The 23,695-nt window shown below is 46.6% G+C and overlaps 9 protein-coding genes across 9 annotated transcripts; 5 read left to right on the forward strand and 4 right to left on the reverse strand.

Annotated features, from left to right (window-relative positions):
• Positions 1-1,420: 1,420 nt before the first annotated feature.
• On the reverse strand, positions 1,421-2,104 carry GLAREA_05977 (uncharacterized protein; the record flags this gene model as incomplete). The annotated part of the gene is made up of 1 exon (XM_008081391.1): positions 1,421-2,104. The coding sequence occupies one exon, from the start codon at positions 2,102-2,104 to the stop codon at positions 1,421-1,423; it is 684 nt and encodes a 227-aa protein (XP_008079582.1).
• Positions 2,105-3,137: 1,033 nt separating this feature from the next.
• GLAREA_05978 (uncharacterized protein) lies at positions 3,138-3,711 on the forward strand (the record flags this gene model as incomplete). The annotated part of the gene is made up of 2 exons (XM_008081392.1): positions 3,138-3,208; positions 3,258-3,711. 2 exons carry the CDS (start codon positions 3,138-3,140, stop codon positions 3,709-3,711), a joined length of 525 nt encoding a protein of 174 aa, XP_008079583.1.
• Positions 3,712-4,111: 400 nt separating this feature from the next.
• On the forward strand, positions 4,112-5,026 carry GLAREA_05979 (DNase I-like protein; the record flags this gene model as incomplete). The annotated part of the gene is made up of 2 exons (XM_008081393.1): positions 4,112-4,189; positions 4,334-5,026. 2 exons carry the CDS (start codon positions 4,112-4,114, stop codon positions 5,024-5,026), a joined length of 771 nt encoding a protein of 256 aa, XP_008079584.1.
• Positions 5,027-6,279: 1,253 nt separating this feature from the next.
• Positions 6,280-8,642, forward strand: GLAREA_05980 (uncharacterized protein; the record flags this gene model as incomplete). The annotated part of the gene is made up of 7 exons (XM_008081394.1): positions 6,280-6,296; positions 6,395-6,874; positions 7,040-7,249; positions 7,301-7,575; positions 7,638-8,008; positions 8,064-8,196; positions 8,290-8,642. The coding sequence occupies 7 exons, from the start codon at positions 6,280-6,282 to the stop codon at positions 8,640-8,642; spliced, it is 1,839 nt and encodes a 612-aa protein (XP_008079585.1).
• A 739-nt stretch (positions 8,643-9,381) lies between these two features.
• On the reverse strand, positions 9,382-11,598 carry GLAREA_05981 (Di-copper centre-containing; the record flags this gene model as incomplete). Its single annotated transcript, XM_008081395.1, has 8 exons — positions 9,382-9,534; positions 9,584-10,233; positions 10,287-10,331; positions 10,384-10,474; positions 10,540-10,899; positions 10,945-11,075; positions 11,123-11,199; positions 11,246-11,598. 8 exons carry the CDS (start codon positions 11,596-11,598, stop codon positions 9,382-9,384), a joined length of 1,860 nt encoding a protein of 619 aa, XP_008079586.1.
• Positions 11,599-14,348: 2,750 nt separating this feature from the next.
• Positions 14,349-18,461, reverse strand: GLAREA_05982 (LuxS/MPP-like metallohydrolase; the record flags this gene model as incomplete). The annotated part of the gene is made up of 6 exons (XM_008081396.1): positions 14,349-14,695; positions 14,746-15,813; positions 15,861-16,493; positions 16,788-17,547; positions 17,624-17,646; positions 17,699-18,461. 6 exons carry the CDS (start codon positions 18,459-18,461, stop codon positions 14,349-14,351), a joined length of 3,594 nt encoding a protein of 1,197 aa, XP_008079587.1.
• Positions 18,462-18,788: 327 nt separating this feature from the next.
• GLAREA_05983 (uncharacterized protein) lies at positions 18,789-18,965 on the forward strand (the record flags this gene model as incomplete). The annotated part of the gene is made up of 1 exon (XM_008081397.1): positions 18,789-18,965. The coding sequence occupies one exon, from the start codon at positions 18,789-18,791 to the stop codon at positions 18,963-18,965; it is 177 nt and encodes a 58-aa protein (XP_008079588.1).
• Positions 18,966-21,074: 2,109 nt separating this feature from the next.
• On the reverse strand, positions 21,075-22,053 carry GLAREA_05984 (uncharacterized protein; the record flags this gene model as incomplete). The annotated part of the gene is made up of 3 exons (XM_008081398.1): positions 21,075-21,194; positions 21,292-21,688; positions 21,734-22,053. 3 exons carry the CDS (start codon positions 22,051-22,053, stop codon positions 21,075-21,077), a joined length of 837 nt encoding a protein of 278 aa, XP_008079589.1.
• Positions 22,054-22,372: 319 nt separating this feature from the next.
• GLAREA_05985 (Protein kinase-like (PK-like)) lies at positions 22,373-23,652 on the forward strand (the record flags this gene model as incomplete). The annotated part of the gene is made up of 3 exons (XM_008081399.1): positions 22,373-22,465; positions 22,514-23,458; positions 23,509-23,652. The coding sequence occupies 3 exons, from the start codon at positions 22,373-22,375 to the stop codon at positions 23,650-23,652; spliced, it is 1,182 nt and encodes a 393-aa protein (XP_008079590.1).
• Between the last annotated feature and the right edge of the window lie 43 nt (positions 23,653-23,695).

Genomic DNA, 23,695 nt, shown 5'->3' on the forward strand with positions numbered 1-23,695 from the left:
ATTCAGAATAGGTAACCTGTAACTATTGCCAATTACTTGTCAAATATGCCATAACGCCTGGAAGTGGTTGAATTCCATTTATTGAAGGTCTAGGCTGGACTCGCTCGCCTCGGTGTTGCGGGCAGGTTCTAAACCCCCGGAGATAGGCGTTAAGCTTATTCGATGCACGCTTGTAGTGTCCTTATTAATCTTTATTGATCCATCCTAGAATAATTCTAATTAGCATTAACATTCAAGATTTCTTTGCAATTATGTTGTCTTTACAATTTTCTTAAGCTTCTTGAGCTATTCAGGTCAATCTTTAATTCGTAAAATATCCGCTTCTAACACATCTTCCACTGACTCCCAGCGGCATCAGGTATCAAATAGTGGTAAAAACATCAAATGAACACATCAACGTAGATAGGCCATATTGTTCTATAGAAACACGAGTGACAATTTTAATGATATACTCGAAGTCAGAAAGTCTAGTGTGATATGCTATAGATCGCTAGCGAAGGTAGAACGCGTTTTATAGCATTAAACAGATAGCCTATTAAAATCAGGAAGCATATAATTCTAGAGTCAGAGTTGATAAAATGAATCAAGTCTCTAAGTTTGTATAGTATTGAATATGTAATCACGTAATTAATCATGATTATCTGACCGCTGTCTAGATTTTGTCCAGTGTATCATGATGACCATAATATGGTATTCCTATGAGAATTATTTGATTAGTTTAGCAGATCGGTGAGTAACCACTGCAAACAAGCGTTTGATTTTTTATAAATCTTCAATTCAATTCAATAACAGATATCCCCAAAACAAACTGCGAGTAACCCGACACATCCCACTCCCATCCATCTCAACCACACTATCCCCCAAATCCCTCAGTCCTACACACCCTGTCTTCCTCTCAATATTGAATATGCACTCCACACTTCAGAAGCAAGGCTGAGGTGGCACAAATACACAGTCCTGACTGTATCCAAGCCTAAGCGAGAACGTGGAGAGCGAAGCAGCCGGGAACACCGAAGATGTGGTGAGCTGAAAGACGTACACGATCACGCAAGAGACTACTATCATTGTAATGGTATGATGGGGGAGACAACTTGATGTATTGATTTACCCCTCGACCTTGAAATTTCAGGTCATGTATGAAAAGTGACTTCCAATCCTGCTAAAATAATTCCCGTACCCAGTGCCCTATTACCAGTCCAGACGATATGCAGCACTACCTCACAGAGTGTAGCTAAAAAGAAACAGTAGACAACGAAAATGCAGAACTACCTCGCGGAAAGTAGTTGATGTAAAACCATGACAATGAAATATAATGCAATCTGTCTGTCCATGCAATAAAATCCGCAAATCCCCAAACGCCATCCATGCAATGTAAAATCCTCCCTCATATATGCAATTTCCAAAATTCCATCACTTCACTTCAAATTGCCCAATGAACTCTCTTCTTCTTTTTCGGCTTGAAGGCCGCGGGAGCAAGATGGTAGATATGTCTCTCGTCTGGCGTGGTGACCACAATCTCGGGTGTCTTCTGGCTTGCGACTTGAACCTCATCCTCATTCTCCTCCTCGATCGGGAAAATATCAGGACTCGGCATACTCCAGCTCTGCGGGCGTCTTGCACTTAGAGTTCGTGCCCTTCCACGACCTTGTCCAGCTGCGCGAGTTGGTGCGAGTTTGACTCGAGCACGGCCACGCGTGGATGCGGTTTCGGGGATCGATATTCCTAGGCCTGTTACGCCCTTGTGGTATCCTGTTCGCGATTTGCGGCCACTGATGTGCTTTGTTGTAAAGTCTTTGAGAGATAGTGGCATTATGAAAGACGATTCTTCGTCTTCGTCTTCCTCGATTATAAGTGGGACTCGTTGTAGTGATGATGGCGAGATTTCGCGAATCACTGGTTTGGAGGTGGACGACGATTCAATGCCGGCGGAAAGATCTTCATCATCAAAGTCATCTAGATCTTCTGGCGATGTGAGGAAGTACGAGAAAGGATTCTCATCAATCGCAGTTGCATCGTATGTGTCGGTGTTTTGGTTATGATTATCTCGAATATGTAGTATGGTTGGTGGCCACGAATCTCGCCGCTGGAGTTCGTTGAACGGCATTTTGGGAATTATTTTCTTTCAATCAAACAAATATGCGCGTTGAAAGAATACGTTAGAGATCCGGCTCAGCGGCCGGTCTATGTATCCTCTTGGATATATAAAGTAATGTAGTACCCTATGAGCAAATGATACAAACAGGGTGGATTGCCCTGGCTTTCAATGAGTCGGCGGATACGAAGCAGAAGCGTAAGATGTCAGGTATAGCTACAAACATATGGGATACTGACATTTATAAGGGTCATGCTGAAGCCTTGGACCACTTAATGCGCCACGGTCGGTGACCGCGTGGTGATTCATTCGTGGGTGAGACAACCCTCCATCAGCACACTCAGCACTTGCGAGAGGGCATAGGCGCAAAAGGCGACCAAAATTGGAAAGCAATCGAAAGAAATACGAATATGAGCCCCCATACGTGACTCGATTAGTCTCTCGATTAGTCTTTTTCAATCAAGAAAGGGCGTAGCATAGGGCAAAACTCGGAAGCTGAATGGCTATGTGCGAGATAAAGGTTGTAGCCTATCCGGTGACAGACATCTTGATTGTTTGAAGCCACATCAGCCGCGTTCTTCAAGCTTAACGTGACTCGGCGGCGTGGACGCATAGACTTAAAGGTTGTGGTAGAACCGGAAGAGGTCCCCGGATGCAATATGGATGGTTGTAAATGGCCAGATTCGCTCGAGTGGGAGGGCAGAATCGGTGAGGAGAAGGTGGCGGAGATGGAGGCTTGGCGCTGCAACACGGGATGCAGGCACGTTATCACGTGACTCATGTATGCTCTTGCAGCGCCAAAAACATGGAGAGAAAATATGGATATTTTGAAGCATAATCTAACGAATTGCTTAGTAGCGTCCAAGTTTGTGAGCAGTCCTTGCTGCTCACGTGAAGCACTTTGCTCGCCCTGTGTTGGTTTGTTGTCGCTTTACAGAGCATCAAGAACACAACCAAACCAAGAATCATGGAAGGAGATTGCCAACCGCATCCGTGTCTTTACGCCTGCTAGATAGACACCAATTTGCATTTGATCGAAATCGAAATGGTGCCCGGCAAGAAGCGACTTTATATGGCTCTGTTTCCCAGTGGTGTATCCAACAACGAGGAGAGGAAGTATGCAATTGGGTTGTCTACTGATTGTTGCCAAAGCTGACAGTTCTAGATACCACTGGGCATTCTTGACAGGACCAAAATTAGAGCCTGGTTCCCAAATTCCTGTTCCAGGCAGTCAATACCATGCCAAGAACCTTCCGACAGGATGGATATATGAGGAGAAGAAGCTGGAAGACATTCGTACAATGCCAAACTTGCTCGCAAGAATTGTGATTGCAAAAATCAAAAATGAACAACGACTTAACGGCCTTTTTCGAAATATTCCTATCGTGAACGACAACCCCACTTGGAGATGTCGAAGCTGGATAGAAAACTCCTTGACGGAAATGATTAAGGATGGCCAAGTCGTAGGTACGTCGCAACTCAATTGGACGGTGATTGAGGACTTCGCAAGGGAATATGTGCGTATGAAAACCGACGCTGGTCGATATCAAACTCAGCAGGCTTTGGAAGGGCCGAGACCGACGTGGGATCTTCTTGAGTCGAAGGAGATTGTGACATAGACAAGCCAACCGTGATGAACATCGTAGATACTTTAAAGTGTAAATAATCAGAAAGTTGCAATCGTCCAAATACGACTGAGATGCTGGGCAGAGACCGATGCTGTAAAAGTCGAACAACGACGATGTTGAGGAATAGTGCAGAAATGGAAGTGTCAAAACAGGACTAGCGCATAATGGCTCCACATAGCGTCACATGATTTCTCACCTTACTGCACGCAAATGATAATTTCTTGAATCATTTTGCTACTAGCGCATCGTTTCCAAGATACCAGATGCAATCAAGCCACCTGAATTAATTACCGCTATATCGACACAAGTTTTGAAAATTAGGCAGAGCAATCAAAAAGGACGTGTTGCTATCTCATTACGGTGAAGTCAGATACGTCCCGACTGATGCGTCATGACTCGAGTTTTATCACCAGATGTTACGAAACACAAGTTACAGAACGATGATTATAAGAGACACTACGCCCTCGATGTTCGCATTATCACTCACAATATTAGATATGCCACTGAATCCCCCTTCAAAGGGGAAGAGCGATGGTCTATTCGATGTCCAAGGTTGTGTTCAGAGCTTGTCTTCAACTCCACTAGCATAGGCGCTACATTCATTTGCTTACAGGAGGTACTCCACAGCCAATTGATGGACATCATGGCATGGCTGAATACATCATCGGTTGGGAGTAAATGGAGCTACATTGGTGTCGGCAGAGACGATGGCAAAGAAGCTGGAGAATACTCTCCTATTATCTACCGTAAATCGGTTTGGCAAGTTGTTGAATGGCGGACTGTCTGGCTGAGCGAGACTCCTGATAAGCCGTCTAAAGGATGGGATGCTGCCAGCACAAGAATTGTCACAGTTGGAGTCTTTGAGCATCGGGACTCCAGACAATCAGTGCTCGCCATGAGTACCCACTTCGATGATCAAGGGGTTAAATCTCGCCAGGAAAGTGCGAAATTGATTATAGACATCATACAGAAAGAAGCCAATACAAAAGGGTTTGCGGCAGTCTTGCTTGGAGGAGACTTCAATAGCCCTCCTGACGATGCCGCCTATCAGATCATGACTGATTCTGATTCTCCTATGGAAGACATTGGCCTGTTGGTTCCGAAAGAGGGAAGATACGGTAATGAGCTTACCTTCACCTCGTTTGGCCATGTGGACAATACACCGAGTCGAATCGATTTCATATTTGCAAGAAAAGGAGACCATGTCAGCTACCTCACCTATGCAGTTCTTGCAAATCGATTTGATGACGGTGTGTATTCGTCTGATCATCGAGCTTGCGTAGCAGATTTGCGGATCCGCTATTGAGTATTCTGAAATGGACATATATTCTTCAAATATTTTATTGTAAGCGGTGACCCCAATATATTCCAGACCTCACAATCCAATTACCCGGGGTTGAAAGGTTTCACCTTTTACTGGACAAGGTAGTTGTTGACTGATGAAATCCATTGGCAATCACTCCATGGCTTTGGGGTAATAGTATATTCCACCTGCGGCGTTTTTGCTCCTAGAATTGTAGGTTGTATGGACTAAGTATTGATCATACATCCCACGGCGAGAACACCATGCTAACAATGTCACTTCTACAGATTTTACACATTCGTTTTCCGCTAATTTTAAAGACCAAGTTTTGAACGAAAACACTGTCAGCATTTAGCAGTCGTCCAATGGGACAGGATTATGTACTCAATACACACACCTCGATCCCGCTAATCCTACATCCGGCCTATATCCCTCAACATCCGCTTAAAGCGTTGACACTCATTCGCATCCTCTTTTTCTAATCTCACCGAAGTGGTTGTCCAAATCAAAATCAAGAAAAGATGTCTTCTGGCTCCACCATGATCGAGCCTAGTCCAACTTCGAAACTGAGAAACGCTCGTGAGCAACCCGATTTCAATATCGTTCCTCTTTCTTGGGAGAGCCATGCGAAACGCTGGCTTGTTTTACGAATCAGCCATTCAGTCAAATGACTCCTTCAAAAATGAAGATGATTTTGACGATGGTTTCTCCTCTGTTGAGAATCAATGACTCCCGTCTCTAGCTTCTTTCATTTTATTCAGCCTCATAAATGGGAACGGCTGCAGACCACCTAAGTCATAGGGCTATTCTGGTCGGAAAGCTTCGGATATACGGCGACGAGGCCCGGTGGGATTTAATAATCTCTACAGAACTACTGGCCTATCTCTATGGGGTGACTGAGCAGTTCCCACCAAACTGGTTATTACTTGCTAAAGTATCAAGTAGAGCGGAGAGTCAAGCCTGTCTATTTAAGTGTGGACTTCATTTTACGAAGCATTCTAATTCCCCTACCCTCAAATTTCAACCTCTCGTCGTTATGAGAATCAGGCGCGTGAAGTGTAATTACAAGACTTTTATTGCAGCTAGAACGCTTCGAAAGTGCTTCATTCTTTTAAAGGCTTGCTGATAGTATCATAGGCGCATGCGAAGCTTGTCGGGCAAGCAAAAGCAAGTGTACATTCAAACCTCAGCAAGCAATATGTCAGAGATGCGAGATAAATAGAGGTCGGTGCATAGTGCGGACGAAGGCACGTCCGATGAGAACCCGCCAAGTGTTAGTTTAATGATTATATATTCTGGGTCCCTTTCCGCGGCTTCAATTCTGATTAGTAGATGACAAGAGAAAATATTAGACTGCTAATTCTTCGCCAGACATTCGTCAGCGAATCCAGACAAGAGTCAAGCACCAATTTTCAACGATGAGTTTGCCCTCAGTCTCCCCTCCATAGCAGCGCCAGACGCGAAAGGAGGTGTCGAAGAGCTCCACGCTCACCATGTCGAATTTCTCGGCGATCCTAACACCGCAATCGTGCCTGTCAAAACCGAGTCTACAAGAAAACGTCTAGAGCCTCGCAAAGTTACTCTCGGCGACGCCGAAAGGCTGCTATCAGCATATCAGAAGAAGGCGTCTTTCTTCCCATTCGTAAATGTACCTTCAGATGCCACCGTGCCACATCTCTCTAAGAAATCACCTTTCCTGCTGTTGGCTATTCTGAATAGTGCGGCTATCAATGATCCGCATTTATATCATCAAATGGAACATGAGTTCAAGAGGGTGTTAAGCGGAAAGATTATTGTCGAGGGAAAGAAGAGTCTTGACTTTTTGCAAGGATTGTTGGTTTACATTGCCTGGTAAGTAACTCTCTGCTGCGAAATTTCGTTTTGATTTTATAAATTTTGCTCCCACCATACTGCCATCTTGCTTTTATGTATCGCCGAGTTCGAATATTATTGCCGCTCTTCACTATTCTTTTGTGCCTTCATCACGCAGTAGCAATAAACTTACATCCTCACCAGGTATCCAGTCCACACCAATCCCAAGAACAACCAGTCTTTCATGTATATGAATCTAGCCATAAGTCTTGTCACAGACCTCGGCCTCGATCGCGAAACGCCCAACCCATCAGCCTTCAGCGACTTCGACCTGACTGGTCTTTACACAAAAGAAGGCGGATACAGCATAGCTGCTAAGCAAGCGTACTTGGGAACATACTATCTCTCCTCAGCGTACCTAATGCTCGTCTATGTCTCTCCATCTCACACTAATTGAGAAAACAGGCTATCCCTGGGCTTTCAAAAACCAAACAACTTCCAATACAGAAACCTCATGGACGATCACGGACGTGCGCTTCTCCGCTCTTCCCCGTCCTGCGATTTCTTCGCTCTTGTCCAGCTCCAACACTTGCGCGAACGAATTGCCAAGATCCACTTAAGCAAGACCCCAGCAGCTGATTACAAAATGGAAGCTATAAACGCCGAGATGAACATCCAGATATTCTTGAATGAATTACAAGATTGGAGTGAAAGCGTTAGCGAGGATATTCGAAATCTCCGTAAGCCAATACCCTTCATCCTATAAACACCATTAAGATGACAAAGAATCTAACAACACCAGCCAACATCAAACTCTCCAACCTCTTCGTCCTCGTCTGCATCTACAGCTACGAACTCGGTTTCCTCCGCAAACCCTACAAAACGCACCTCCTCCCGCACTCCCCCTACAAATCCCTCATTACCACCTCGCACCTCCCAAAGTGTCTCGACAGCCTCAAACGCTTCTTCGAATTCCTGCTCTCCATCCCCGAGGAAGGATATCTGGCCTTCACAACCGTGGAGTGGGGGCAGGTCATTAACGCCATCGTGGTGATCAGTCGTCTTACGTTTTTGATGGCTGATGAGATGGGTTGGGATGCGAGCAGGACGAGGACGGAGGTGCCGCTGGTGATGTATTTGGATTGTTTGAGTTTTAGGTTTGGGAGTTTGAGCGTGAGTTGCCCCCCTTCCCCCAAAATCATCGGATGTGTGGTGATGATTGTGGCAGAGAACGAAAGACGAAGACGATCAAAAGATCCCGGATAACCCGGATGTTCTGTATGTTTTTAAACTCATGATCGGATCGGTCAAGAAATCGTATGAGAGGAGAGTCTCGGGGATTCGTCCTGGTTCATTTACAGGTATGTCCCTACTTTCCCCTTTCCCTCTTCCCCCCCTTATCTCCTCCCTTGCCCTCATTCACCCCCCTTCCCTCCCTTATTTAACACACCCAGTCTCCCCGTCAGGCAACGCAACCGGTCCCACAAAGGGCCAATGTCCGATCCTCGACCCTAGTCTCAAACTCGCTTTCTCAGCCCTCAACACCGATAACACATACATATCCTTCGACCAGAGCAATTTAACCTCTTACCCCGCCCCTGATAGCGAATTAATGGGCTTTGCCGGGGATAATATGATGGAGAATAGTTATGGGGGGTGGGAGGGGAGTGGTAGTGGTAGTGGAAGTGGGAGTGGAAATGGATTAGGGTATGAGGGAATGGGAATGGGTGGACAGATTGGGGTATATCATAATGTTTGGGCTACGATGACGTGTTCTTGGGCGGAGGACTTTTATGAGGGGGTATAAAGGCATGGTAGTAGATGGAGGAGGGAAGAATAAGAACCGTGATTAAATCGTTCGATTGCGACATGGAAATAACGCTTGAAATGAAAAGCTATCACTCTCTTAGTTTGATTCAGTTACATCTACCTCACGGAAATATACCTAAATCCGGGTATGAATCTAGTTTCTATGTGAACCCCTGACGAAGTGGTCTATCGAATCGAAACCTCAGAAAATACTCGAGAAGATGAGCTGTCGGAACGACATCCTAGCTCCTTAGGATTTCATAATTCTATAGCAAGTTCGTTTTTGGATGGTATACAATATCTGGTGTCAGATCGATACTTTCACTCATGCTATGCTGGAAGATTTACCGTGTTGAACTTGGCTTGATATCAACACTGATCGGATCAAGAGAGTAGTATAGTTAATACAAGGTGGCCCTCTTGGCGGAGCTTCCAACACAAACATTGCCCTAGTAGTATTGTTTACTTCGATTACAAATGTAGTCAGGTCTGGTATAGCTTAAGTTGCGTGTGAATCAGCCTATACTTTTTTACCTGTATTGCTTGGTCTTGGAGAGTTGTTCAAGGCACCTGACAATCATTGAAATAAAACAAGGATGCTGGTTTACTTGTATCAACCAAATCTCAACTAGTATTCCATCATACTTAATTTCCAGGAATCCTTTCTAATCCCCACGCTAAAACCCCCTCAACGCCCGCACCAAACCCCAGAATCTAACACAACAAAGAACTCCCATCTATGCCCCCATCTCCGCCAAGATCTCAGGATACTCCCTCCTCTCCCCATACCCCGGAAACTCCGTCACGTCGCCCGCGGGCGTGACAGCCATTTCACTCACTAGCGCCTTCAGGCCAGGAACCTTCTCTCCAGACGTTATCGTTCCATCGCCCTATTCAAATTAGCCCTTCCCCGTTCAACCTATCATCATGAAAACTTACTTGTCTAGCCGAACATCCCAACCCCGTTTTCAAAAACCCAGTCACGGCATTCACATCCTCACCATTAACTCTGTGCTTAGCGAGGACGTCTGTAAGATCAACCTCGAAATTCGTCGTCGCGTTCAAACTATGACCCTCTGCCTCTGCGGCTGCAGGCGGCGCCACGAACACATCACCGAATTTCGTGCCGTTGATGGACAGTTCGACGATGTATTTCTCCGTGAGTCCAAACGCCGTTCCCAGCGCCGAGATAGCTACACTCCATTCCTTCCGCACCGCGCTCTGGCGTCTCAACTTTCGAGTTTTGGGAGCTGGGTTGTAGTGCGTGTTCACCCACGCGGTAACGTTCTTCCTCAGTTCCTCGGGGCTGAGGAGCCAGTCCTGGAGTTCGGGGTATGCGTACCCGAAATCGGCGAGGTAGCGCGAGGAGGTGGAGGTGTAAGGTGAGCCACTGGGAGTGGTGAAAGGGATGAGTGGTTCGGAGACGGTGAGGTCGAGGTTGATGGGGTGGGTGAAGGTGCCTGTTTCGTCTAGCGAGGGGACGAGGAAGGAGGACGGGTTGATGGCTTGCCACATGGAGGTGAGACGGTCCACGTTCGTGTGGTGGAGCCAGAAGATGGGGTCGTATGCTGAGTAGGCTACTGATGACACTTTGAAACCGTTACTTATGTAATTGACGAAGATATTATTGAGATGAACTTACTATGACCGGCGTCAAAAAAGCCAGAACCTCCTCCAATCGACGTATCTATTCCCGTTAATGCCTGGTTGCTTGAACACCACTACAAGAAAACACTTACGAACATTCCCATGTGGATACTCAAAAGAAACCCCCGCCGTAGCACCAGTCGCCATGGTGTTATAACTACTCACCTTAGCGAAAACATCATACTAGATCCCAAACGCATTAGCCTCCATCTCTCCCCTTCCCCCGGCAATATCCTCGCTTCACTCACCGTATTCTTCCTTAACGACCTCCCCCCAAGATCACTATTCGCCGCTCCATGCTGCGAAACCCCATCATTATCCGGCTGTCTCACAGTCCGCGAATAAGTCGACAATCTCGCGTCTTTATCGCCAGGAAACAGTGTTTCATTGAGGGGAAATGTTTGGAAGGCGTATTCGTAGAGCGGATTCTTGACGGTGGTCGGTCCAGAGGGAATGGTGATCGTGATGTTAGGAGTGGTGACTACATCTGGGAGGTTAGGAAGCTCGGCCCAGTCCCAGTAGGGTATGCGGAGATTGTCTGCTGCGTTTTGATAGAGAGGGAGGTTATAGCTTTCAGCTACCTTTTGAGCATGGTCTGCTAGAATTCGCTGTTTTGTGTTAGTTGAGTGTTTTGAAAGTTAGGTGATACTTACCTCGAATAAAGCAAGATACGGACGATGCCACGTGGGAAACAACGTATTGTGATGTGTACAATACCCTATCAATGGAGCGTCAGGATTCCACTCATATCCATCCCACGAGTAATAGGGTCGTCCATGTATTCCTAACCGTCATTAACGAAGTGATCTATCATTTAGCCATTCTACACACCAGCGATTTGGAAGTACGAAAGTAGTTCATCCTCTGGAGTCGCTTGCATAGCATTTAGCGCTTGTATATAAAGAGACCTACAAAATTAGAACTTGTACGTCTAATTCCTAATCATGAAATTACCATGCAGGAGCATCATTCTGAAGATCCAAAATATTCCTGCGAAAAGGCCTTGCACCAGTCTGCGCATTAATACCCGTCTTTACAGGCACCAAGCCATATTTTGCGTCCACAACATTAATCGCCGTCAAAGTAAGCACAGTAGACGCAAGAAAATTCTTTAAAAACATGACCGTGACAGAAAGAGAATGCAAAAGCAAGCTAACGTCCAAAATCCCAAATACTCCATCTTCATTTATATATTGTACCACAGAAGTAAACTCCCTAAACATAAGCTTAATCTCCCCCTTGAAGATCTGCTTACAATAGTCCATGGTAGTCCATCCTCGTCTATCTCTTTCCAGAACATTTGCCATGATCGCTGAGGGGAAACTTGGTATGTAGAAAGCACAGCATGAACTAGTAACCTAATGAAAACGTGACGAGGAATAGGTTGACGTGATACCAATCTCGCAAAATCCAGCATCACACGAGAAAAACGTTGTGAGATAAGCCAGAGAGCTCCCAATCGGCAGCCCGTCCATCTCGGAACGGATGCATAATGCGGCGCAGACGCCACCTCAGCCCGAATCGTCAGCCGAAATGTTCTTCAACGCGGGTGCCATGTGGTCGTCTAACTTGATTCATCTCGTGTGTGTTGGATGGTGTTGCAGGCATGGGGGAGTCGTAGTTCCAGAACAAGCTGAGGAAACGTGTGATGTGAGGCGTGAGGGGAGTGAGGCTCGACTTCGAGTTCTCCTGAGTCTGGTAAAAGTAATTCAAACAAAAAACCAAAAAATCCACAAACACACCGAACCAAACATAAGAAAACACCCTCACCAAACCAACCTTCTCAACCCCAATCTCAATCCCCAACACACTCGGCACCACCCGAATGTATCCCGTGAAGCCCAGGCGACATTCGCCTCAAACCCCCAAACCGAGCTCATTCGTCTCAAACCAGCGAAGCGAGTGCGAATCAACCCCCCAAAATGTGCGAATCGAGTTAGAAAGCCCTCTTGGCACAACTGGGTAAGCCTAACTGCAGTAGTGAAAATGGCAAAACAAATTGTTGCATATCGAGATTTATAGCGTCGAGCTAGTTGTGAGACGTCTGGGTGGTAACCAACTTTTAGGGTGGTTTGTGAGGCGGGTTTGTGAAGGGGTTTTTGTGGTCGTGATTTGGGGATATTAGGAGGGTTGCGGATGAAGGATGGAGATATGTTTGGGATGATGAGAAAGAGAAACCTTGGGACCGAGAAGTAAATTGGAAAGGAACTTGGTGAGAAGAAGGAAGGAGGATGACCGTGATGCGTCGAAGCGGAAGATTGAATTGGCATTGATGGATGAAGCTTCTCGCGGTACAGTACGTAGGTAATTTCAAAACTCGAGACAAACGCATAGATACTCAACAGCAGTACTGCTGCCGCGCATCAAATCAACATCGAGCGCAAAATCCGCACTACTTCATCGCATCTTGACACGCCAATACGAGGTTTGCGAGAAAGAAAAAAAAAGCGTAGAGATGGAAGGCGTGCTTGCATCGAGCAAGAAAAAGACAAGTGAGAGGAATGCAGAGGGGTGGGTGCGTATGTTATTCTCATCGGGATTCAGGAAAATTCTTCGGACGAAGGAAGTGATCGGGTATCAAGTGTACGTAGACGCGCGTATTTTCGGGTATAGGTTCAGAGCCTACATATATCTTCACCCTGAGCTCAACGTCCTAGACACGAAGTAATATAAGATGATTCGATACCCAATCATTGCAGTTATATAGACACTTCATGACTCTTAAACCCATACCGGTAGCGATGGATTCTGACCCTGCACGTACACATCTACGAAGTCCGTGTGAATCCCTCATGCCCAACAAGATCTCAGATCCGTTGCCCGCTCAAAAAGAGGGTATACTTTTGAGGGTATATTAAACCGCATCACATTTCCATCCAGTGATCTCCCCTCCCTCCCAATCTAAACGCATCTATGCATAAACGGTTTGTGCGTACTTAGACGCCTACGTGATTCACGCACCCTCGCTCGCATACATTCGCATTGCATACCAACATACCAGCACAGATTTCGCGTATGAGAAAAAAAACGAAAACAAACGTCTAGCTAATAAAGAGTCGCGGGACTTCTATCTAGCTTTGAGAAGCTATTTTCGAAATAAGATCAAAGAGTTTAATATCTAGAGCGGGTTAGGGAGGCGAGAAGAATGATCTGATAAGACAGTACGGCGGAGAAACTTCCGAAACCCGCTCCTACTTGAAGGGTAGCGAGGTGAAGGGCAACAGAGGGTTACACTGCATACCTTCCTACATACACATATCAACCTACCACTTCCCTACCCACGCATATAACCATCCCATCTCTCTACTTCACAGTACGGCCTTCGGAGCAAGGAAACCCCTTTAAATCCGAGGTCTCTGCAAGTCAGTCAAACAAACCCATTTCCAAAGTAGAAGAATAAGCAAGAAGAAAGGGAGGTATTACGAGTGGAACTGGTAAAGGGAGACCACGCCTGGCGACGGGATGTCGTATCTAGCTAGGTACGTTCCGTCCCGTAACGTGACGTCGGGAGGTGCCGTTGGTACGTACTTTTATTTCCCTACCTACTCGTAGTTCTACTTTCGTGTCAACGATACAAAACCTTCTCTGGTCGAGATTTGTATGACGGAGGTCACTCGCAAGCACAGGCAGAGAATGCATACATAACAAGCTTTTTCCTCAAATTGAAGGGTATCTACAACCTCGGTTTCATCTCCGCTCCATTTTACTCAACAATCACGTCTTTCTTACCCCTCACAACCACATATCTCTCATCCTCCCCCATGTATCCGCCGCTCACACTCTACCTCACCTCACCACCTCCCCATCCGCCACCATCGCCAACCAGATCCCAAGCAAAGAAGCCAACTCAACGACCCTACCCTACCATCCCATCCCATCCCCACAAAACACGCAAAACGTAATGGTATTTCCTGATGCGAAAAAAAGACACCGCTCCGGATATGATGTGTGATGCAAAAGATACCATAGCCAGCCAGCAAACCAGAAAAGCCATGAATAGTATAAAAAATGAGGTTACATCCATGATATAAGATATCTTAGGAAAATCTTTTTAATCTCATAATTTCGGTTCCAACTCCTCAAACTCGCTAATATGTTTGACCGGTTGCGGTCCAGCCGAGACTTGAAGTTTTGACTTGAATTCTCGGACGTCCGTGATGATGTAGGGCGTGGTGCCATTACCTTCCTGCTTGACCTCGACCACTTCTCCGTCTTCGTCGTCTTTCTTATCTTTGTTGAGAGCAAGAGTTTTTACACCGTTCTCGATTTCGGTACTGGTTGATTGAGCGTTAAGATGAATGGCGAGTTTGGAACGTGCGGGGGAGGAGGGGATGATGTAGTGCTCGAAGAATTCGATCATGTTGGCTTTTGAAAGTAACTTGATTTGGGCGGCGTCCTCGTAGGCTGCTGTACATTAGCAAAAGGCTTGATAGGGAATTATATAAAGTGCTTACCAAGCTCGAAATCAAGATACTCATTATCAATGTGCGACCAGAGACGGCTCGACTCCTGATCAAGATTCTTCAGCTTTTCAAGTCGCTTGGTAATCAAGCTTCGCTTGTGTCCCTCAAAATCGGAATCACTCATACTTGCAAGAGTCTTCGCAAACCCAGCAAGGAACGAGTCAATTCTAGATTCCAAATACTCCGGCGTCTTCTCACTTTGGATGATGAATCTGTAGCCAATGGTTGTCGAAGTTGATCGCGCACCACTGAAAACAACATATCCAAGCTGCTCTTTCGTTCGTAGTTGATCAAAAGCCGGTTCATGGGTCATCTGATCTAACAAAAGTGTCTTGGCTCGTAGTGGTCGGATAGACTTATCACCCACGTACAACAGATACTCAATGCAGTGGTTGACATTTGCTGGATCCTTCAATGTTTTATGATAAACATAGTTACCCCCAGGTGGGAAAACCAAAGATCGTGAGACTGGCCATTGTGTTTGCGGTAAGACCCTCGGCTTCAAAATGCTCTCTATAAGGTTACTCAACTTTAGTGCATCCTCTTTGTACAAATTTCCATGTGCAAAGGTTTCAATGTGCATCTGTCGAAGTAATTGAGGATAAAACTGTTGAATATCGGTCGCGGTAAGATGTGGTAGTTCTGCAACCAATTGCTCGGTGATGTAACCTTTCTCGCTGTTGAGCCATCTAGTGAAATCGCCGACTTGGTTATATGGTTGTTGAAAGTCCCAATTCTTCAATCCTCGTGCTAACCGCTCTTTGATGATATCGAATCGTTCAGGCTTGATTTCCAGATCTCTCATGGTCAACAACACCTTCTCGAGAAGAACAGGAAGCTTGTCGTTGTATCCGGAAACAGCAATTTCAATACCCATAGAGTGACTTGAGATTGAGTAGTCCAATCCAGCCAACTCGGCATCATAGGAATACTCCTCCAGAGCATCTCTTACGACGTCGGTGTAAAGACGAGCCTTCAGAGAGTTCTCCGCCGTTGCATTTGGTAAGGTGTTTCTACAGTTGACGAAAAGATTTGCCTTTGGAACCCAGAAAGTATCATCTATTCAACATGTTAGGGAAGTCCCATATGACTGGAAACGTACACACCTTTCTTGTACCACGTCCTTACCAAGTCGTCATTTCTGATCAACTTGGGCGAGATGGCGGGTTCTTTAATCTCCTTCTTCTCGACTTCCAGCTTGGTTGGAATGAACTGATTTACGTGAGGGAGATGCAATTCCGGCAACCTAGTTAAATTGGTGCTGGTCGCAGCATTCTTGATTTCCGCAACAAAGTCTGCTGGCAGCTTCCCATATGTATACTCCGTACCATACCACTTCTCCTTGGACTCCCAAGTGCCTGGAAATTTCTGAGACACTACAGTCATTCTGAAGTTATCTGGTCGGAGACAAGCAAGACCTTCTGCGATTCTGACTGGATCAAACTTCCGCAGTCTGCTGTGCCCGCTAAGTAACCATTCTCTTGGTAGAGGTGTTTGCATAACCGCACTGATCTTACTCGTGAACCGACTAGCTGGGGTCTTTTGCTTGAACTTGAAAGCGACGTCGGCGAGACCCTTTTGCTCCTGGAATATCCATTCCTGTGGGGGCGTTTCCCTGAGAAGAGAGACATATTCGAAAAACACCTTTACGATTTCTTGATAATTCTTCAATCCGTCCTCAGTCAAACGAATCTGACAGTTGAAAATCCCTGGTGTGCCTGGACAGACTGGATATGCACCTGCAAAGGAATTAGCAACATTAAACGTGCGTGTTCCAGCCAATCAGCTTGTATAGCGTTAAATCGCTAGAAGGGGTAATTTCTATCTTGCGACTCTGCACTAGCTGCGCATTTCCCAACGCCCAAAACTTTCTTTTTCCAACCCAAGCGTCGCTTAGCGAAGCCCATGGTTTCTCAAAAAACGGTGAAGATTTTCGTATCATGTTGCAATTAGACATGCACCAACAGAATGCATACGTGTCGGACCCTTGCCCTCCGCCAGCGAAAAAGGAAATAAAGAGATAATGCACATACCTGCACTCAAACCATTGGCCCATCCTTTGGATTTGATGTAAGCCATGATACTTCCAGGACCTTCATGTCCGATCAGATGGCTGATGTAGCGACTCGGTTGGGACTCGAAGAGAATTTCTTCATCAACAAATGGGAAAGATAAATCCAACTCTCTGGAATCCATTACGGGTTTTGCAAAGCATTGTGTTAACAAATCTTTCTCCCCGAAAGGTACCTCATCCTCCCAACGATTTTGGGGTAAATCCTTGTTGCGTACACCTGCGAACAAGTCCGCGGCCCAACCCTCCAGTACATCGAGTGACTCCCGCCCAAGAACGACCAGCTTCATCCGATTGGCTGAATAATGTTTTTCGTGAAATTCCATGAATTTTTTTCGTACATCGACTCCCCGCTCTTCTGGCTGAGTTTTCAAGACCTCGAAATTTCCTGTAGAAAAGTGGCAATACGGGTGCCTGGAGTTCGAAAGGGACTTCTCGAGCTGGTGAAGACGCCATTGATCACTCTGTAGATTTTTCTTATTCTCCGAGTCTACAGCTCTTAGTTCTCGGTCCAAAGTCGAATCTAGGAAAAGAGGATCGATGAAGAACTGAGCGAATCTGTCCAAAGCTCCATACAAAGGCGAAGATTCTTCTTCCGTCGCATCTTCAGCTCGTTTCGCCGCTACCTCAAAATAGTAGTTTGTTGACGTAGCTCCGGTGTAAGCATTGGAACTTCCCGAGTGGGAAGAGAGGTACTGAGAATACGCATTTTCGACTGGATACTAAGAAATGTCAATTGTTATTACTATAGAGTCCTCAGTATCAAGGCTGAGGGAGTAGCATCTGCTAAAGTCGTACCTTTTTTGTTCCCATGAAGAGTACTAAAAAGGCGTTAGAGTGGTTTACAAAATATAGCAATTGCAGAATACTTACAATGTTCGACAGCATGGGCCATGCCCGGCATTTCAGTTTCATCACTAAAATTTCCTACATTAACATCCATAGCCGCACTGGCCTTGTCGGTTTCTGCATCGTGAACCAAAAGTACCTCGAGCTGGTTTGGTAACCGTATAACCCTGTAAGAACGGTCATCGAGCGAAGGCGTTTCCAAACGGTCTGTCAGCCGCTCCACCGGACGATGGCGAGTATCTCTCAGGGGACTGTCAAGCGACGCCGGCGTCTGAGGCTGGGAGACGGTAGGCATTTTCGAAGTCGTCGAGAAGAATCGGCGAGGAAGGCTGCTAGTTCTCAGTCTGTGGTGCCGGGAGCACGGTGTATTTGAGGTTTGCGGGGGGTGGAGGGGTTGCTGAAGAATCGAATAGACCCCGCCGAAGTGAGTGGCTCGAACGGACCAGAGTAAGGTTTGGGCAGCAGATGGCGACGCGGTCTGTGCGGATGAACCGCAAGTGTTGGTGGTCGATCTGCGGGCTGTCAATGGACGACGAAGCGCTTCTGCGGTTGCTGGGAGGGATACAGGCTGTATGTGTGATGCTGCAGGTCGCTGTGAAGACGCCAGACGATGATCTCGAGTCTGCTGGACGGGTTGCAGCGACGAGACCGGACCCAACGTTTGTACCGAGTCGGCCTCCTTACTTGCAGCGCTATTGTTCGGGCGACCTTGGAGAGGTGAATGTGACGATGCGAATGCTCGATGGCCACGGTATAGGCAGATTCTAGTGGTCACAAAGCCATTCATCGACTGGCAGGGCGAACCAATGTTTGTTTCCGCGCCCGGCTAGGTGCAGCGCAGCTCGATCGAGGTCAGGTCTTCGCGGGAGCAGAGAATCGCCGAGGCACGAGGAGGGGAGGGCAAAGGAGGGGGCGAGAGAGAAAGAGAGAGAGGAAGAAGGATTCGAAGCTTGTGAAGTTTTCGTGGCCGGGGCAGAGGGTATGTAGTTGTGAAGGAAGAAAAGAAAAGAGAGCGCGCGAGAGCTGTGAGCTTGCGAGCACCAGAGACGAGGGTCGGGAGGAAAATAGTCACTTCCGCGTCTAGAGTCCCGCAACTGTAACCTGACACCTGGTAATGCCAAATGCTGCTGTCGGACTCGTGGTTCTTCCTGGCTGGGAGCGAGCTAGAGACCCAGCAGTGGATGGTGGAACGGTCTTGACGCAGATTGAGTGGTTCAGCGTTCTTGTGCGGCAGTTCGAAAATGGGATCTGGGAACGTGGTCCTGGAAAGCGGTTGACGCGCCGATGGTGAGTGAAGGCGTACGAACAAACCCGCACCAGTCAGTTAGCAGACACTTACTCGAGGACCTGGAGACGCGGAAAGGTCAAGCCAGCTGCCCTCGTGGGACCGTCGGATTGGCCCCCAGCCCACGCAATTATTGCGCTGCGATTAATCGATATTTTCCCAGCTCTGCTTCTCTGTCTCCATCCGCGCAGCTGCAATTCCCAAAAGGGAACATGTCGTTAGTCTGACTGGCTCAAAGAGACCAAAGAGGGGGGAGCAACAATGTTTGCTGCACCGCGAGGACCATTGAGCAGCGTGCGAAGGGCGGTGAAATCGTCTGAAAATGGCTCGACTGCATCTTTTCGACCAGAGGCCCCGGGTCACCCTGGAACAGCATCGCCATGGCGTTCGGTTCCCCATGTCTCATAGCCATCTTCCCTGCCTATAAGACCATCAATGCCCCGAAAATCCGTGAGCTGGGATGCTGGGACCATGAGGGGCACTGGGCAGAGCAGGGCCGCAGATGCTAAGTCGACGCGGATGTGATAAGGTTGGGAAAACGGAAAACGAGACCCACGATGCTCTAACTCCAAGCCTCGCATGAAGTAACTGTAGCATCGCGGATGTTGCTATCATTGGAAGACGCTTACAACTCAGATTGATTGCTAATAGTTACCTCAGATCTCGTCCACCGCGGACTCTGCGTCCACATCGAGGACATCACCAAGACAAATAACGAAAATCACCATGTCGTGTAGCTGGATCACGATTCATGAAGCGCAGTACCTCTACAGAGCTAATTTATGACGGGCCCTTGGGAACTTGGGGATTTTGTAACCAAAACTTCCAAAATGAACCATAGAGAAATGGTTGACGACTAAACAAGTCTTGTCGGCCTCCGATTTCACGAATCCTTAGGTTGTGAGCATTAATCACTAATCGACGTTTAAAAATAATCTAAAGAGACGGCGGTGGGCTAAGATATTTGCACGAGACAGCTACGTAGGTACGCTTCCCACCATTACTCAAACGCATCGATCATGCATCCATCATTAATCCCTTCAACATCTGGACTTGGGCGACTAGTGGGGGAGATATAGTGGCTCTCATTATGCAGTCGACCCAAATACATAGTGTGCACCCTGCATGAACATCTGCATCCACGTTGAAGTCGAGCATCAGATTTTCAACCTCTTGAATAGTTCGATGCCCGGGCAAACCAGAGCCCGGCCTTCTTAATGTTCTTTGAGTGTCTAGAGACTTCTTGCGCATTGTGATGGGTCAAAGGCTCGATATTCCAATAGAGAGCCTAGCAAATGGAAGCATATTTATCCCACCAGCATGCCGAGGCATGATGCTCCAGAGTGTACGCTGCTGATGTTGTTGAGAAAGTTTTTCTAGAAATCACAATATCAAAGGTGGGGTTTGTTTCGCCGGATCGCCTGACATCGTACCTCGTTTACACGCTCTCATCATCGGATCATTTAGATCTGCTCGATGGCAGTCTGTGAGTATTTAAGCTTCCGGGTTGTCATTTATGGCCCATCCTGGTTGATATGAGAACCGTCTGATCGTCTCCACCCATTTTTGGTATTGTCGTTGTCTGCTCCAAATTTGATTGGCGGGGTCGTATTTGAAACGTCAGAAAGTATTTTAAGATCCAGGCCCAAAGAGAGTTTTAGCTAAACAAGTACCGACCATGGAAGCAAGCTATATCCCGCCAGTTAAGACCTCGCAAACAAATAAATGTCACGAGCTTAGCATATGTGTTGCGAAAATGCACTGCCAGCCAGCCAGAAGAATGGAGACAAAGTTTTGTTTTGTTGCGTCCTGCAACGTCTCGAATAAATGGCCAAGCTGAATCCAGAAGGTGGTCGCTCGAAATGAGCCATTTTTTGAGGAGATCCAGCAAGAAGCGGGCGAGCTAAGGGCTACTAACTCTGATCATCTGGGTTTACGCCGTGTCATCGAAATAAATGAAGTGCGAAAGGCACACTGGCTCTCCTACTGTCCATAAGCTATTTCCGCGATGCCAAGATGATAATGTATTCGTGTTGATATAATAAAGCTCAGACCCTAGGTAATAATCTCATATTCGTGGCAGAGGTAAGTGATTTGGTAGGCGAATTATAAACTTCAGCTAACGGTCAGACTTTCGAGTGTGTGAGTGACCTCCGGAATTAAGTGTGCAACTTTATTCGGATCCCGTAATGCGATTGTCAAATCGGTCGGAATGGTACCAGTCTGCAGAAGGTTCTGATGTTCATTAGCAACCAGTAGAGATACGCGTATTATTAAGAAAATAGTTGGAGAGGATTCCCAGGGGCGCAAGAGGCCTCATGTTTGGGCTCACCTTTTTGACTGCGTCGAACGTATCTTCCTTTTCAGTGTAGTCCCGGATGATTTTGCCCAAGGTGAAGTCTACGTAGATTCTGGTGTCTCGTACTCTGATAAGGACATTATCAAGTCTCATAAAGAGTCGACATAGCAGCAGCATGCGGTCAGGCATCACGCGTAGCTTGCAGGAGAAAAGTGATATGCCATTGTCATCGAGTTCGCTTTCATACAGCACCACCTCTTCGAAGAACAAAATCGGATCCGGGCGTTTGAGTAGCTCTATCGGAATTGGGTCCGCATTGTCTTTCTGAAGCTCAAACGATTTGCCTTTTGTGATCGTGCCCTTATAATCTGTTGTGTAAGACCAATCAAAAGGTTTGACCACCTCCTTAATGCCTTCGTGCGTTTTCTCCCTAGAATATGTAAGCCATATGCCAAGCCATAATGAATTTACAAACCTGCTGCTAGACCACTCCTGCGAATATGCAACTTTTAGCATGTTCTTGTCGGTCTTGTCCACTCGGTCTAATGCATCATAGGCGTTGAATTCCATCCGCCATCCAGTAGCAAGATGCTCGATCGCAACCATATTATCACCAAAAATCATCTCCGGAACTGGAATGCTCAGACGTTCAGACATTTCGTCAATGGGTCCTGATTTAGAGATAGGAAGCTTTCGTACACTAATCTTGAACCCTTTTTGAACATGCGACACTGTAAATGATATCAAGTCTTCGGGTCTTGGAAACGCCTCATTGATCACTCCTTTGAATTCCATTTCGATTAATTGTGCTGCGACGTTGTAAATGCAGTTCGTTTTTCGATGTCGAGGGGAATTGTCAAGTTGAAGATGGAAAGATGTCGCGACCCAGTGTCGACCGTGGTGTGGTGGGGTGAAATCCGTCACTGGGGAAGAGGCCTGTGCTTTGGTTGCTGTGGCTACTGAGAATGCACGAGTGATGTTTCCATTGCCGTGGAACACCAACATTCAGCAACAGCTCCAAACGAAGATATCACCAACTACTAACAGTTGCTGAACAGCGCAGCTGGATTGCGAACAAGAGTTTTTTCAATTCAATATCTTTCTTCACTTTCCAATGGCGACCCGTATCCTCGAGTCAAGGTTCGAACATCTGTCGGTGAACGATGAGAACGACCCTAATGATGGTACCAAGTACCAAAAGTCAAAGGTAAAGACAGCCAGCACTGGAGGTTTTCAACATTACTAAATGATTTAGATCACATCATCTTCGACGACTTCGGCATCTCAATTGTCGCAAACCGCAAGCCGAGCCAATCTTCTGAAGATTGCAGTTCTAAATCAAAACACAACAAACACAATTGTCTCTGTGCCCTCACAGTCTTCACAATGGCGGTCATCAAGGGCGGACTTTGATGATGGCGCTCGCGCCGAAAGAAAGTCAGCAGCAACATATGAGGATCAGCAGACTGCACCAAAACCTAAAGTATTTCACCTGGGCATGTTTGAGATTGGCAGACCTCTTGGAAAAGGAAAATTCGGCCGTGTTTACCTCGCAAGGGAACGAAGCTCTGGTTTCGTATGTGCGCTCAAGGTTCTACACAAGAACGAATTGAAGCATGGGAATGCGGAAACACAAGTACGACGAGAGATTGAGATTCAGAGCAATTTGCGACATCCTAATATCCTCCGGCTTTTCGGCCACTTCCACGACAGTAAACGAATCTTCCTCATTCTTGAATTTGCTGGAAAGGGAGAGCTATACAAGCACCTCCGACGAGAAAACAGGTTTCCAGAATGGAAAGCAGCTCAATATGTTTCTCAAATGGCAGCTGCCTTGAAGTACTGTCACAAGAAGCACATTATACATCGCGATATTAAGCCGGAGAACATTCTCCTTGGTATCCATGGGGAGATCAAATTATCGGATTTTGGGTGGAGTGTACATGCCCCTAGCAACCGCCGAAGTACACTCTGTGGAACTTTAGATTACCTTCCACCAGAGATGTTAAAGCCTGGACGCGATAAGAATATCTATTCCAACAAGGTCGACTTATGGTCTTTGGGCGTTCTTACCTACGAATTTTTGGTTGGTGAAGCGCCATTTGAGGATACACCTGTTATGACTCAAAGAAAGATTGCTCGAGGGGAGATGACTGTCCCAAGTTTTGTAAGCGCGGAGGCACGAGATTTGATTAAGAGGGTGAGTTTTGTTCCGCATATTTTTGGCCTTGAGGTTCTAATTAGTCGCAGCTTCTTGTCCTCGACCCAGAAAAGCGTATATCCCTCGACCAAGTTCAGGAACATCCATGGATTATCAAATATTGTGTTAAAGGCGAGAGAGCGACCATGAGAGAGTCAAAATCGACTGGTAGCAAAAACTCTTCCGAAGAGTGAGTGATGGATTTTAGCATAGCGTTGGCGTTGGAATACCGATAAT

The sequence above is a fragment of the Glarea lozoyensis genome (assembly GCF_000409485.1).
Source record: "Glarea lozoyensis ATCC 20868 chromosome Unknown GLAREA15, whole genome shotgun sequence".
Lineage (NCBI taxonomy): Eukaryota > Fungi > Ascomycota > Leotiomycetes > Helotiales > Helotiaceae > Glarea > Glarea lozoyensis.